Source organism: Gopherus evgoodei, chromosome 11, assembly GCF_007399415.2.
Source record: "Gopherus evgoodei ecotype Sinaloan lineage chromosome 11, rGopEvg1_v1.p, whole genome shotgun sequence".
NCBI lineage: Eukaryota > Metazoa > Chordata > Testudines > Testudinidae > Gopherus > Gopherus evgoodei.
Genome location: NC_044332.1, coordinates 48,435,643 through 48,447,914, shown reverse-complemented (window position 1 = coordinate 48,447,914; position 12,272 = coordinate 48,435,643). Strand labels below are relative to the sequence as shown.

At 37.4% G+C, this 12,272-nt stretch overlaps 1 protein-coding gene across 12 annotated transcripts in view; it reads right to left on the bottom strand.

The window, feature by feature from the left end:
- BAZ2B (bromodomain adjacent to zinc finger domain 2B) overlaps positions 1 to 12,272 on the bottom strand; it is a 272,845-nt gene that overhangs the window by 169,874 nt on the left and 90,699 nt on the right. For 10 of the 12 annotated variants that reach the window (XM_030580010.1, XM_030580011.1, XM_030580015.1 and 7 more), the window contains exon 1: positions 5,018 to 5,054. The exons of 1 other annotated variant lie outside the window; for it this stretch is intronic. In XM_030580010.1, the coding sequence (XP_030435870.1) occupies positions 5,018 to 5,024 (7 nt within the window). In that variant the 5' untranslated portion in view covers positions 5,025 to 5,054. One more of the 12 variants, XM_030580014.1, reaches the window with a different exon arrangement.

Here is a 12,272-nt window from a genome sequence, read left to right as displayed (position 1 = left end):
ATGTTTTTTTTACTATGTGCAAAATGACTTATTTTCCCTAACCTCTCAACTGCTTTAACTGACATTTTCCAAAAAATATTCAGCATGAGGGATATAGCCAGCATGGAAAGTTATAAACTAAACAGAAACAGTTGGGCCAAGTTATAAGCAACTGAAAACACAGTCTTAAAATGAGAAGTGTTGGGCAACCTTAACAATAGGAAGCATACTAGCTCGATTTATAAGAGAGAGAGAGAGAGAGAGAGAGAGAGAGAGAGAGAAACGCATACAAAGAGAGAGAGACAGGCAGACAGAAAGACAACAGTCACAGTATGTCCAGGCCTTCTTGAACTAGTAGAAGTTTTAAAGAACAAAGACACTAGCAGAGCCTCATTACATGTAACATGCTAGCTGTAATATACCACAATGCTTGCCATAACAGCAGTTTGATTTTCAGTGTTGACAGAACAAAAATTGACAAGCTTGTCGTTTCATATATTGTCTAGAGCCTCGCCACATTGGACAGGGTGGGAGAAGTCACTTCTCTTGATGCTTGAGAAAAAATGCTCTTACACCAAGCAGTGCACATAAATCTAGAAGGTATGCTTGCTGGTGCATATCAAATTTTGGTTTCATAACACGAAGATGCCAAATTTAAAGGAATATCTGCAGCTGTATTCATTCTTGTCATAGAATAATTATTGAACCAAGAGTACTTTCCTTCACTGTTAGGCATTTGATCATTTATATATAAGGAAATATCCAGCTGAATGGCAAGGTAATAATATAGGTAACAAGGTAATATCTTTACTATGCCCAATTTACTTCTATTTTTCTTTTTTAGTGTGCTTCAGACTAAAGTTAATTATTTTGTACTTTGAGGCATCTCAGATATAACAGAAAGGGGTCTGTGTTCAAAGAATGTGAATATGTATTCAGGGATGTTCTAACACTGTTAATTAGATAAGCAAACAATGTGTTTCTTTCATGAAGGAATACTGTTTTCGGTAAGTATGTTTAGTAAAAAAAATTCCAATAAAAAGTCAACACATTCTAGGTCAGTTTAACTGTAACTGAAATTGTGAAATATATTAACAAAATATGATGTGCCAACACCTCAGTTCTGTTTTCGTTTTCCTTCCAATTTAGCTTCCTGTGGTAAAAAGAAAGATATCAAACCACTCATACTACAAGTTTCAGCTACCTTCCCCAAGACAGAAAATATGCAGCCAACATGCTTGATGTCTCCCATATATTGCAAGTATAAAACGTTTTTAAGGTGCACCTTAACAAAGAACGATCATTTGTATTTCTATATTAGGCCCAAGATCAGGTCGTCTGCTGGAACAACTCATAAGAGAGATAAAAGTTAGACAGAAGACTCCACACCCCCTAAAATCAAGGAAATGCTACTGCAAATGTGGTGAATGTGTGCAGATTTTTGAAACACACAGACAGCAGGGGGTGCAGCCTATAGGTCTTAGATACAGAGGACATGAGGAAGGTTGTAGATAATCTGAGCAAAACCAGCAGCACAATTCTATCTAGAACAGTGCTGACGGCTGAAATCTAGCCCTCCGATGTAAGAGGATTTGAATGTGCAGAGGGGCAACCCATATGAAATAAGACAACTTGGGTCAGTATTAATCCAGGAGCTAGTTTTTGTGAATTTGACAGGGTGTGATGCTGCAAAGAGTGTTTCCCTAAACTCATGGAGAACCAAAACACATGGCAAGTCCTCTGCGGGATTAGAGGTAAGCATGATCCTAGACTTGACTCCCTTCAACAGGTCTTGGTCTGTGTAATCTAATTTTCTAATATAGTCATTCCTTCCATCCCAAAATTCAGAAAAGATGATTCTTCCCCAAAACAATTAACAGGGAAATATCAATCCACGTACTCTGACCGGAAACAGCGAGTCACTCAGACCTTGCATCAAAAAGTCTTAGCAGGGTACTTTAGGAGAGGTTGATAGGCAAAGGTTCTACATTTACACTTGAAGGGGCCATTACTACCCAGCTTTTGGAGTAGGTTCTGTTTTGAGAAGCACAGAGTAGATAGAGGTAATGGCACTGAAAATTCTAACATTATCAGTCCAATTTACACTATAACAAAAGAACAAAGTAAAATTCTTAGTAGTTTATTCAGTTCTCCTATACAAGTCAAGAAAATGAAATTTCTCTCTTCTTGTTCATCAGGTGAAGACAAAATTAATTGGTACATTAGCATCAGCTTGTCTAGTAGCTTGTTCCAGCTCCTAGATATTGGCACCCTGTTTAATTTAGTTCAACATTCAGAAATAAATTTTGGACTTTGCAAGCACCTCTTGCTGACAGCTAGCAGGAATCTCCAGGTTTCTACACAAACACCTTATTTCGGCTACACTTCTCTAGTTGCCTTGTGAGATATCAAAGCCCTAGGAAATTTAATTCTGTTTTTCCCCTGTGGCCAACAGAAGGATTTAGGTAAATGGATGCTTAGCTTTTCAAAAGCACCCTCGTCAGGTGGCTGTATGGAAATCTACGACCAGTGCCAGAAGTAAGCACTCTCTGCCCCATCACAATTTCAGCACTTCATGCTTCCAGATGAAGCACCACCAAACACCCAACCCCACACCTCAGTAACAGGTTTCCCAATTTTGTACCTTAAAAACCTGGTCACCATACACAGAAGAAGCGGTAATATCTACTGCTGGGTCACTGAGTGTGGAGGAGAAAAATCAACTGTCCTCAGCTGAAGTAGAAGATATCTCCTGTTCTACCCCCTGCACAGTGTTTCCTCCATGGCACAGCAAGAATAAGGAATTAAACTCACCATGATCACATCAGTTTCATTCTGATGTTCCTGCATAAGGAGAAGAGGTTAGAAAGGGAACAGAAAACTAAAAGATCTTACAGGGGAAGTTTGTCTCCACCTGCTGGATAGAACAAAAGCAGCAAACTATCCACATGTAGAAGGTACAAGAACAAATTGACTTCAGAACTTGCATCTACATTTCAAACACTTTACAGCCATGTAATGTTCAATATAAATTTCTCTAGAATCTAGACTAATGAAATATGATTATATAGAATATGACAGATTTTGTTTAAAAATTAGTGGTTATTTTCTTGGTGCCAGAGTTTAATAATGAAAACAGTAAATAATGCCACCAAGCACTTACATAATGCCTTTCCTTAGAGGATCTCACAGCACTTTGCAAAACTGGGTGATCACCATTAACCTCATTTTATAATGGGTTACATGACTCCTCTCCCCAAGAGGCACACATTGCACAAGCACTAGCAGATAAAGCTTACCCACCCTGCCACACTGTTTTTCACCAAAAGGAGACCACTTAATGGTCAAATGGCAATCTAGTTTATCCTAAGGATTACTGTGGAATGAGTGCCAGCAAATGTTCCCATTTAATCCCAACACAACTAGGCCAAGAAGTGCTAAATGCAAAAGAGGAGTTTTCTTATGCTGGCAACCTCAGGTTGGTCAGACGTGCCATCTATTTTACATGTTCCTTAATATAAACAATTTAACCCTAACTAATGTGCATGTGCACACACTCTCCAGAAACTATTAATCATGTTTACTAAGGAGAATTCCATTAATTAGTTGTCAACCTATCCTGCACTGATTACTTCTTTTTCTGGTATTTTTAAATAGAATTCTTTATAATTTTTTATCTTAGTATCATATTTAATACCAGCACTTTAAGACAGCCACATTGAATTTATTTTAAAAGTCCCGCTCCAGCATGTTTTTATAATATACTTAACTGCCTACTGTAGAGGAACTGATGCCAAATATTCATTATGGCAGCAAAGAACACTGGTGCAATCCCATTCTATTATCCTCACCTATTTTTGGACCCTGATTTGTCAACTTTCCTGCCCACTGTGAGACAACTGAGAAAAATGGTCCATTGTATATGGTATACAGTCTCAGTAATGTTATCAGAGTATATAGCACCCTCTGTGCACATATTATACTTCCAGTTAAAAGTGTCTAACGATCAACTTCAGAGGATTCTTCTGTATTTATGTAGTGAGTAGAATTTGACCCTCAGTTGCCTGGAACCCCATGTTCTTGCGGTATTAAATCTCAAAATGAACTTTTTAGGGTAATATAAAAATGGATCCAGGCACAGAACAGCAGGAGTTACACCTGCCGCTCTCTACCATAAGATTTCCAATTGTGCAGTTATTTGGCTGAAAAATAGCTAAGTTAAACTATCATGAGTACTGAAATAGAGATCTAAATAAATAAAATCTAATGAAGAAATTCCAGATAGTACTTTATTCCAAAACTGATAGACCTATGCTAGATGTAAAATAGATGATACAGGATAAATAGACTACAAATTATCAGTGTTTATTCAACAGTATTGAAAAATACTTTAGCTATATTGTTAGTAATATCAGAGTTATTCCTTTGAACATTTACCAAAATCGTAATTAAGAATAGTTGAGAGATTTGCAGCTAAATAGATTTCAAATGTTAAACACTCAGCATCTAAATGTATTTCAGACAAGTTTGTATTAAAACATATTTTCAAAGGAGAATTAAAAAACGCTAGGTAACTTTCTTACTTCAAAAAGAAAAAGATCATCCTGGAAATTAAACAATTGAAAAGTCCCTCTAACTGTAGGCTCTCACTTCATATCATATTTATAAACATTTTAAACTGAGAATTCTCTGGAAAAAAGCAGAAAACAAAAAAGAACACTTGTCTTTAGAGGAGAATAGATATATAACATTAACAGCTTACTGTGGATAGTGGTTTAATCAGGAAGTAGCCATTATCCTTTCGCTACAAAGCAGTGACAGCACTCCAAAACAACAAGCCGTGATATCTTTTTCTCAGTTAAGAGGACTGAAAGAACACACACTATTTTGCTCCAGCTTTGCTGACCCCAAAGGTCACCAGATGTCTGTTATCAAAAGCTATCATGAAAACATAATCCAAGCAAGTATTTACAATGCTAGGTTTGTGGAAACATCTAAAATCTGTCTAACACAACCACTCTCTGTGTGTATTACTCACAAAACATGGCTGTCTTATTCAGAGATTAGCAATTATTGTAATGAGATACTGTCGGAGAGGGTCAAATAGTACTTCCTGCAGTTTACACATCTTGATTTCCTGGTAAACAAACTGAAAGGCAGGTGGAGCACTTAGATCACTGGTAAACAAGTATGCTCACATGACCAAAACCAAACCAGGTGAACTAATTAGTTGCAAATACAATGTATAATTGTTCCAACTTAACTGCATCAGAAATAAAAATAACTTAGCAAAATGCAGATTTTTTTCTCTAACATTGGATAAATGGCAATTCTATACTATATGATGTTTTTTAAGCATGGCTAAATATAAAAGAATCTTAAGTTAACTGAAGTTCAAATATACACATGCAATAAACTGCTGCTGAAGTTCTATTAGAATGAGGAATCAGTACATATCTTACGATAAAAACTCAATCACAAAAGTTATTCTTGGAAAAATCTGAAATCTGAGAAACAATTGCTAACAGCTGTATTTGGAGGTTTATAATTTTCACCCTCTTTTCAGAACAGAAAGGAAATAAACAATAGAACTTTCTAAAAATATATTATTTAAAAGCAACCAAAATAACTCTAAAGTGCAATTTAAAAGAAAAATAAAACAATAGTTGGCTAAAGATGTCAATTGCAGGCTCCTTTACAGCACAGAGCAAGAGGCTACTTGGTTTGATAGCTTGACACAAATCAAAATTGTCACAGATATTAGCTTGGAAGGTTGTGATGTTATTTAAGTGTCTAGAATCCCCCCTCCCTCCGCTGTCTGCTGAAAAGGGGGTGCGAGATCCTCTGGTAGAGAAGAATTTGATCAATAAAAATAATCCTCTACTCCAGATATTTAAAAAAAAATCTAATGTGCAAGAAGCAAGAGAATCTGCATTTAATTTCTCTAAAATACTCTTTTGTTGTAACTGAAAGTAATGGACTAATCTCCTCAACTCCTTCATATTTCAACTGGATACTCTTCCCTCTCCCTCTCCAACGGAGGCAGTGGTCATGCCTTTGACTGCCTAAGACTGTTTTCCTCCCAAAAATCTTAAGTCACAGAGGAGACTTACACGAGCGGGAGAAGGCTATTGCTTCCCTATTTAACTGACAGAATCCACAAACGAAGAAAAGTTAAGTGGGTCCAGTTTACAATCAGGCTCTCCCTGATGGAGCTTCTTCAGGAGTTGACAGGGGCCATGACACTATAAAGAGTAAAACTCCATAAAAACAGTAACCAATGGGAAAGGAAGCCTCTTACCCTCAAGAGTAACATGGGGAGCACACAAAAGGGACATCAACTTTCCTCTCTGAGAAACGGTTCAGCATGCAGCCACAGGAAAGCAGCAAACTGACAAATCTGGAGAATGAAATCCAGGTACAGAATGGGCATTGGCAACGCAAACTTCCACTAACTATACTGTCAACGTACCCTGACCCTATCTCAAAATCACCTCTAGGAACAAGGACCTGATCCAAAACCTACAGAAGTAAATAGAAAGAATCCTATTCACTTCAAGCCTAGAGAGCATATCCTAGGCTGAGACCTTGTCTACACTAGAAAGGTTTGCTGGTACAGCTGTCTTGGCAAACCTTTCTAATGGAGAAACAACTTATACTGGAAAGATAGTTCTTTTGCTAATGTAGCTAACACCAGTTCCATAAATAAACAAGCAGTATCATCAAAAGGACATTTTTGCCAGCACAACTGCATCTACACTACAGCTTTTATCAGCCTAGCTATGTCTGTTAGGGAGTGTGGTTTTTTCGCATTCCTAGCTGACATAGCTATGCTAGCAAAACTTTAAAGTATAGACCAGGCTTGAGTGCACACTTAGTTATTGGTGTTTCTACAAAAAGACTGTCCACAATGGTACCATCTCACTGCTAAAAGTATGATGATGGTTTGAGTAGGACACCTGTCCACCAATAAACCGGGCCCCATGATTAAATGTAGTTTGTAAATTAAAAACATTCCAAAAATTATGCTAATATCATCAGCAAAAATAGTAATGAGGATTCTTCTTATAATATATTTATATTTTATACTGTTGATTTAAAACATTATCTTGAGATTCTTAAATGTAATAAAAGATTATTTCATGAATTAGCATGGCCATAATTGTCGTAACAAAATGCAGAGAAACATCTCATTCCCTTTAAAAAAATTCAAAACATCAAAATTGTATAGCTGGAATCTGTTGGGTTGGGTTTTTTTTTCTCCCTTTCTTACGAAAAGTGACTCTTGTAAAGAGATGGTTAAAAAATACAAATCTTCAAGCAGAAATAGAGCCTTGTGCTTAGAGAAAAATCTCAGCGAAGCTCTCTTTACTATATTTTAAAAAATACTTTTCCATAAACAGTACACAGTTCATAGTGAAATCAATGGGAATTTACCTCTGAATTCATGAGAAGAGATAGTGAGTTAGGGCCTGACATTAGAAACTTATCCAAAAAATTCTTACTCATAAAAATAGTCCCAATGAATTTAATAGGTCATACATGATTTAGGGTTTTTATGGGATGGTACATGTGTACTAGAGTTATTATTCAGATATTAGCTATTGAGGTGAACAATTCTTCTCAGATCATTTCAATACACATTACCTAATAATTACATTTTGAAGTGTGGGCAACAAAATAGGATACATCTTTAGTAAATGTTCCCAGATCACCCACAACTCCAAGCCAGATACCAGCGTTAACAAGATTACATGCAATAAAGGTTATTTTCTGCCCCTTCCAACCACCAGAGGCCCTCCAGGGACTCATCTCACCTCACACTTGTCAGTCGCTAGCTTAATTGTATAATGACCAAGTCTCATGAGGCCCCAAAACTGCTAAAATATTGGAAAGTTTAAAAAGAGATCTGACAAGGTAAGGAAACTGTTTCTGTGCTTGCTTCATTTAAATTAAGATGATTAAAAGCAGCATTTTTCTTCTGCATAGTAAAGATTCAAAGCTGTATTAAGTCAATTTCCAGCTGTAAACTTTTGAAAGAATAACCATAATGTTTTGTTCAGAGTTACAAACAACCTCTATTTCCGAGGTGTTTGTAACTTTGAGGTTCTACTGTAGGCATATTTTTACTCTTATCTGTACTTTCAGAAGGCAAGCAGTTCCTCGCTAACAACATCATTCAGGCTGACCTTCAGAAGTGGCTCTGAGTAGAGTACATTGCAGTAGACAAAGGTAGAAGTAACAGAAGTCCTGGACTGTTGGATTTCTGTTGCGCAGTCCACATTAGAGAGGAAGGGCTACAGTCTCCAAGTAAACGGCAAATAGTGAAAGGCACTATGGCCAGGGCTTTGCATTTTACGTTATTCCTTAGCCACCAAATTTGCTGCAGAATCCACGTGTCACTCCAGAATATAAAAAACTTTCCTTTAAAACAAAACAAATAGCTGTTAACATAATCTCCTGAATATGAACTGAATGAAACTGAAAAAGCAGCAGAGAGTCCTTTGGCATCTTATAAACTAACAGACGTATTGGAGTATGAGCTTTCGTGGGTGAATACCCACTTCTTCGGATGCATGTCAATGAAACTGATGCAGTCATCTAAGTATACAAACAGACAACATAAAAAATGGCTCTGAACATTGTGAACTTCCCCCATTCATCTCCATGATGTGTTAAATCTGAAACTTAATGCTGATGGTTTCACATCAGTGTGGTTAAATCTTTCACTGCTAATGATCTGAGCAAGAATACCTAGCTAACATGTATATCCATTTATGTTAGCTGCACGGACAGATATTCATGGGCAAGGAGAGACAACTAGGCCAGCTGAATACTATCAGAATTTGCTGGGGTAAACACCAGCAATTCAAACTATTCCTACGTTCCCTGACCCTTAAAATCTCAAGTTACTTCCAACTCTGCCCACCAAAAGAAGGGAAACTAGAGATGCAGATTCTTCTCTACCAAAAGTCTCAACCACCTCTTCCAAAAAAAACCAAATGCATCTCACGTCTTCAAAAGTGACAAATCTTTCAGCCATTCCCTTTCTGATGAAGTGCAATTCCCACCTCCCAAGCAATCTGGAACGAGTGAGAAGTCTTACTCATTGGGCCAGATTCTAACACGCTTAACACATCTGAGTACTACTTTATTTCATGGGTGGTCCCACCACGAGGCCATTCATAGAGTAAGCTAATATTTAATATTCAGTATGGGGGAAGAGGGATAGCTCAGTAGTTTGAGCACTGGCCTGCAAAACCCAGGGTTGTGAGTTCAATCTTTGAGGAGCATAACCTGGAACTGTGGGATTGCTGTGCCCCCTTAACCTTCCAGCCTGGACAATCTCTCACAATGCTTTGCTAGTGTCAAGCAGCAAATCTCTCCAGGTGCTGTTATCACAGCCACCAACCTAACTAAGTTGCATAAGTTGGACTCGATGGATGCCTAGAGACCAGGACCGGAGTCAATGGTATGGGTGTCTGCCCTCCCTACCCTGTACTGAGGGAGGGTCAGAGGCTCCCGCATGCCAGATCCAGCCCGGTGCTGGTCTCCATTTTTCTTAGGGGACGCAGAAGAGTCGCCTCAGGACCTCACAATTGGTCTTCTGAGACCTCATTTTTGGTGCCGACGACAGAGAACTACTCCTGCGTCTCTTTGGAGAAGCCCCTGCCCCAGAATGGGAGGCAATAGCACTTTCCAAGCTGGAGAGGCATCTGTGGCCCAAGGAAGGCCTCAGTACTAGGTCAGGCCTGATGGCCTGTTCAAGCAGGTGCTGCTTGAGGCAAAGGTCCCATGCCATCAGAGTCCTCTTCTTGAACAATCTTTAGATTGAACAGCTCTCTTTAAGGTAGGCTTCGCCAAGACAGAGCAAGAATCTCATATGGGGGTTACTGTTGGGAATCGCCACTCCACACAAAGGACAACGCTTGAACTCTGGTGAGGGCATCACTGGGGAGCACTACCACTATACTATTACTCTAATACTAACTAAACTATTAACTATGCACATTAAAACTAGGCTAAGATGATGAACTGAGAGATTATGAAATGACAACCGCACAGAGCTCTGACTTCAGCTGATGGGCAGTGAGAACGAACTGACGTGGGGTCAGGGCAGTGTTGCCTCATATAGCCAGGGAAGGACAGGCATGAGGTATGAGCGCTGCCTCTCTATGGGTACAGCTAGGCAAAAGTCTCTGGTTCCAACTCGCACACCCCTGCTCGGAATACACATCTGCATCTACTCAAAGAAAAAATAATATTAAATTAAAGGAATAAATCCCATAGCATTTTAACTTTCTTGCATGAATAATTTGTGTGTCCTCCTCATTTGGGGTCTTTGTCCATCAAAACTTTCCATCACTACCAGACATGGGCTGGATTTGAAATGGCGATAGAGACAACAGAAACTATACACATCAGTCCCTTAAGCCACTGAGCCTCCAACTGTCTTACATTTCTGAATTTAGCATTTTATGAATAAACTCGAGTCACATTAGGATAAACTATTTAATATCTGAATTTTCAATTAAACATTTTCCAGTATTTTCTCACTTATTAGAGCTTGAAAACAATTCAAACATGTCAATGTACACACTTATTTTGGGATTTTTTTTACTAACTAGTGGGAAACAACACTCCTGAACCAGCTATATAAAGTATCTACAAAAAACCCAATACTTTAACAGCCTGGCATTCGCTTTTTATAATATAGTTTAGCATTAAACATGATTTATTTTCTCAAACTGATGGCTTTCAGAAGGTTTGCAATCTACGTTTTCTTTCCAGAACACAGGAAAGAGGTTTAGTTAATAAATTAGATCTCTCACTATACAAACTAGGAGATCATTTTATAGAAATTTTGTATAAACAAGATACCTTTAATATACAACTGTAGATATACCTTGAAAGGTTTAAGAACAAAAAAGAAATGTTGAAGGCCATGCATATTTTTTAGAAAAGATACAAAAGACTGAACAAAACTATAAATGTATATCCTTTCATTTATCTATCAACATAAAATAGACACACACACACACACACACACACACACACACACAGCCTGTGAGAATACAATATTCATTTTGCTGCAGAAGAACAGACATTGCATAACAATGAGATTTGCTAATGAAATCAGCCATCAACCTGGAATACATATGTATTAAACCAAGACCTCAGTGTCATTTTCTTTTTGCATCGTTTGTTCTCTGTCTCATTTTTCTCGACCTTTCAATATTTTGTCCTCCTTCAGGTTTCATTGCTTCAAGTACAGCAATATTATACTATATTGTATTAACACTATAGATGCAGCACTTTTCATTTTATCCCATTTATTTTTGTTAAATGTAGAAGCTAATTGCACCGGTTCCATCAGCACTGTTAATGTACCTTTGAAAGAAAAATCAGTGGTGCTAAGGAGACAAAGGAGGTTATTTCTATTGAAAATTGAAGTAACGTCTAATAAAAATTGAAGATTACTTGGTACATAAACCATGTAGAAACTTTTACAACTAGACCAGTGTTTACCTACCTGTTAATGCAGAGATTTTATATAAAAAATATATATTACCCTTGTATTTAATGGTTAAATGAGGCCATCGTGTAAAACTATGACATGAATGAAAATAATTGCTTTACTAACTCCCAAAATCACCATAATTTTAATAAGCCATCACACTTAGTAACAACATAGACAACATATATTTTACACATTGATTTGAAATACACACACTTACCTGAGAAGCAGAATTCTTAAAAAAAAAAAAAATCAAGATTGTTTACTGTTTATGCATGGAATGATGCACTTTGCAGCTGTTCACTACATAAGATCAATGAATTACAAAAGTCTGTAAAATGCTGTTCAGCTCACCTAGCACAGTGATCCATATTTTACTTTTCTGAGATATATTTGGCTCCATACTGTTTTGTGACGATGCCATATTTAAATGTTAAAAGCTTTCTACCTATACCATTTGCTGCCAGACCAGATTACCCAAACTGGGTTTTGAGCAACTATAAAAATTAATGGCATAATCTACTGTGGAATGTAATTGTTCTTAATCTATGGTACTAATAATTTTAAGATAGTTGGTAGTACTTCAGCTAGTATTCCACTGTTAACTTAATATCTGTATCAAGTTAACATGCTTCATTTTCAATGCACCCTATTGCCTAGCTCCAAGTAGCACACTGCATACTAACAAAAGCAGCAGAAATCACAGACACTTAAAAAGCAAACAAACATTCTCTAGAACACCCGAAATCTTTGTAGACTGTCACTTGCTTATAAA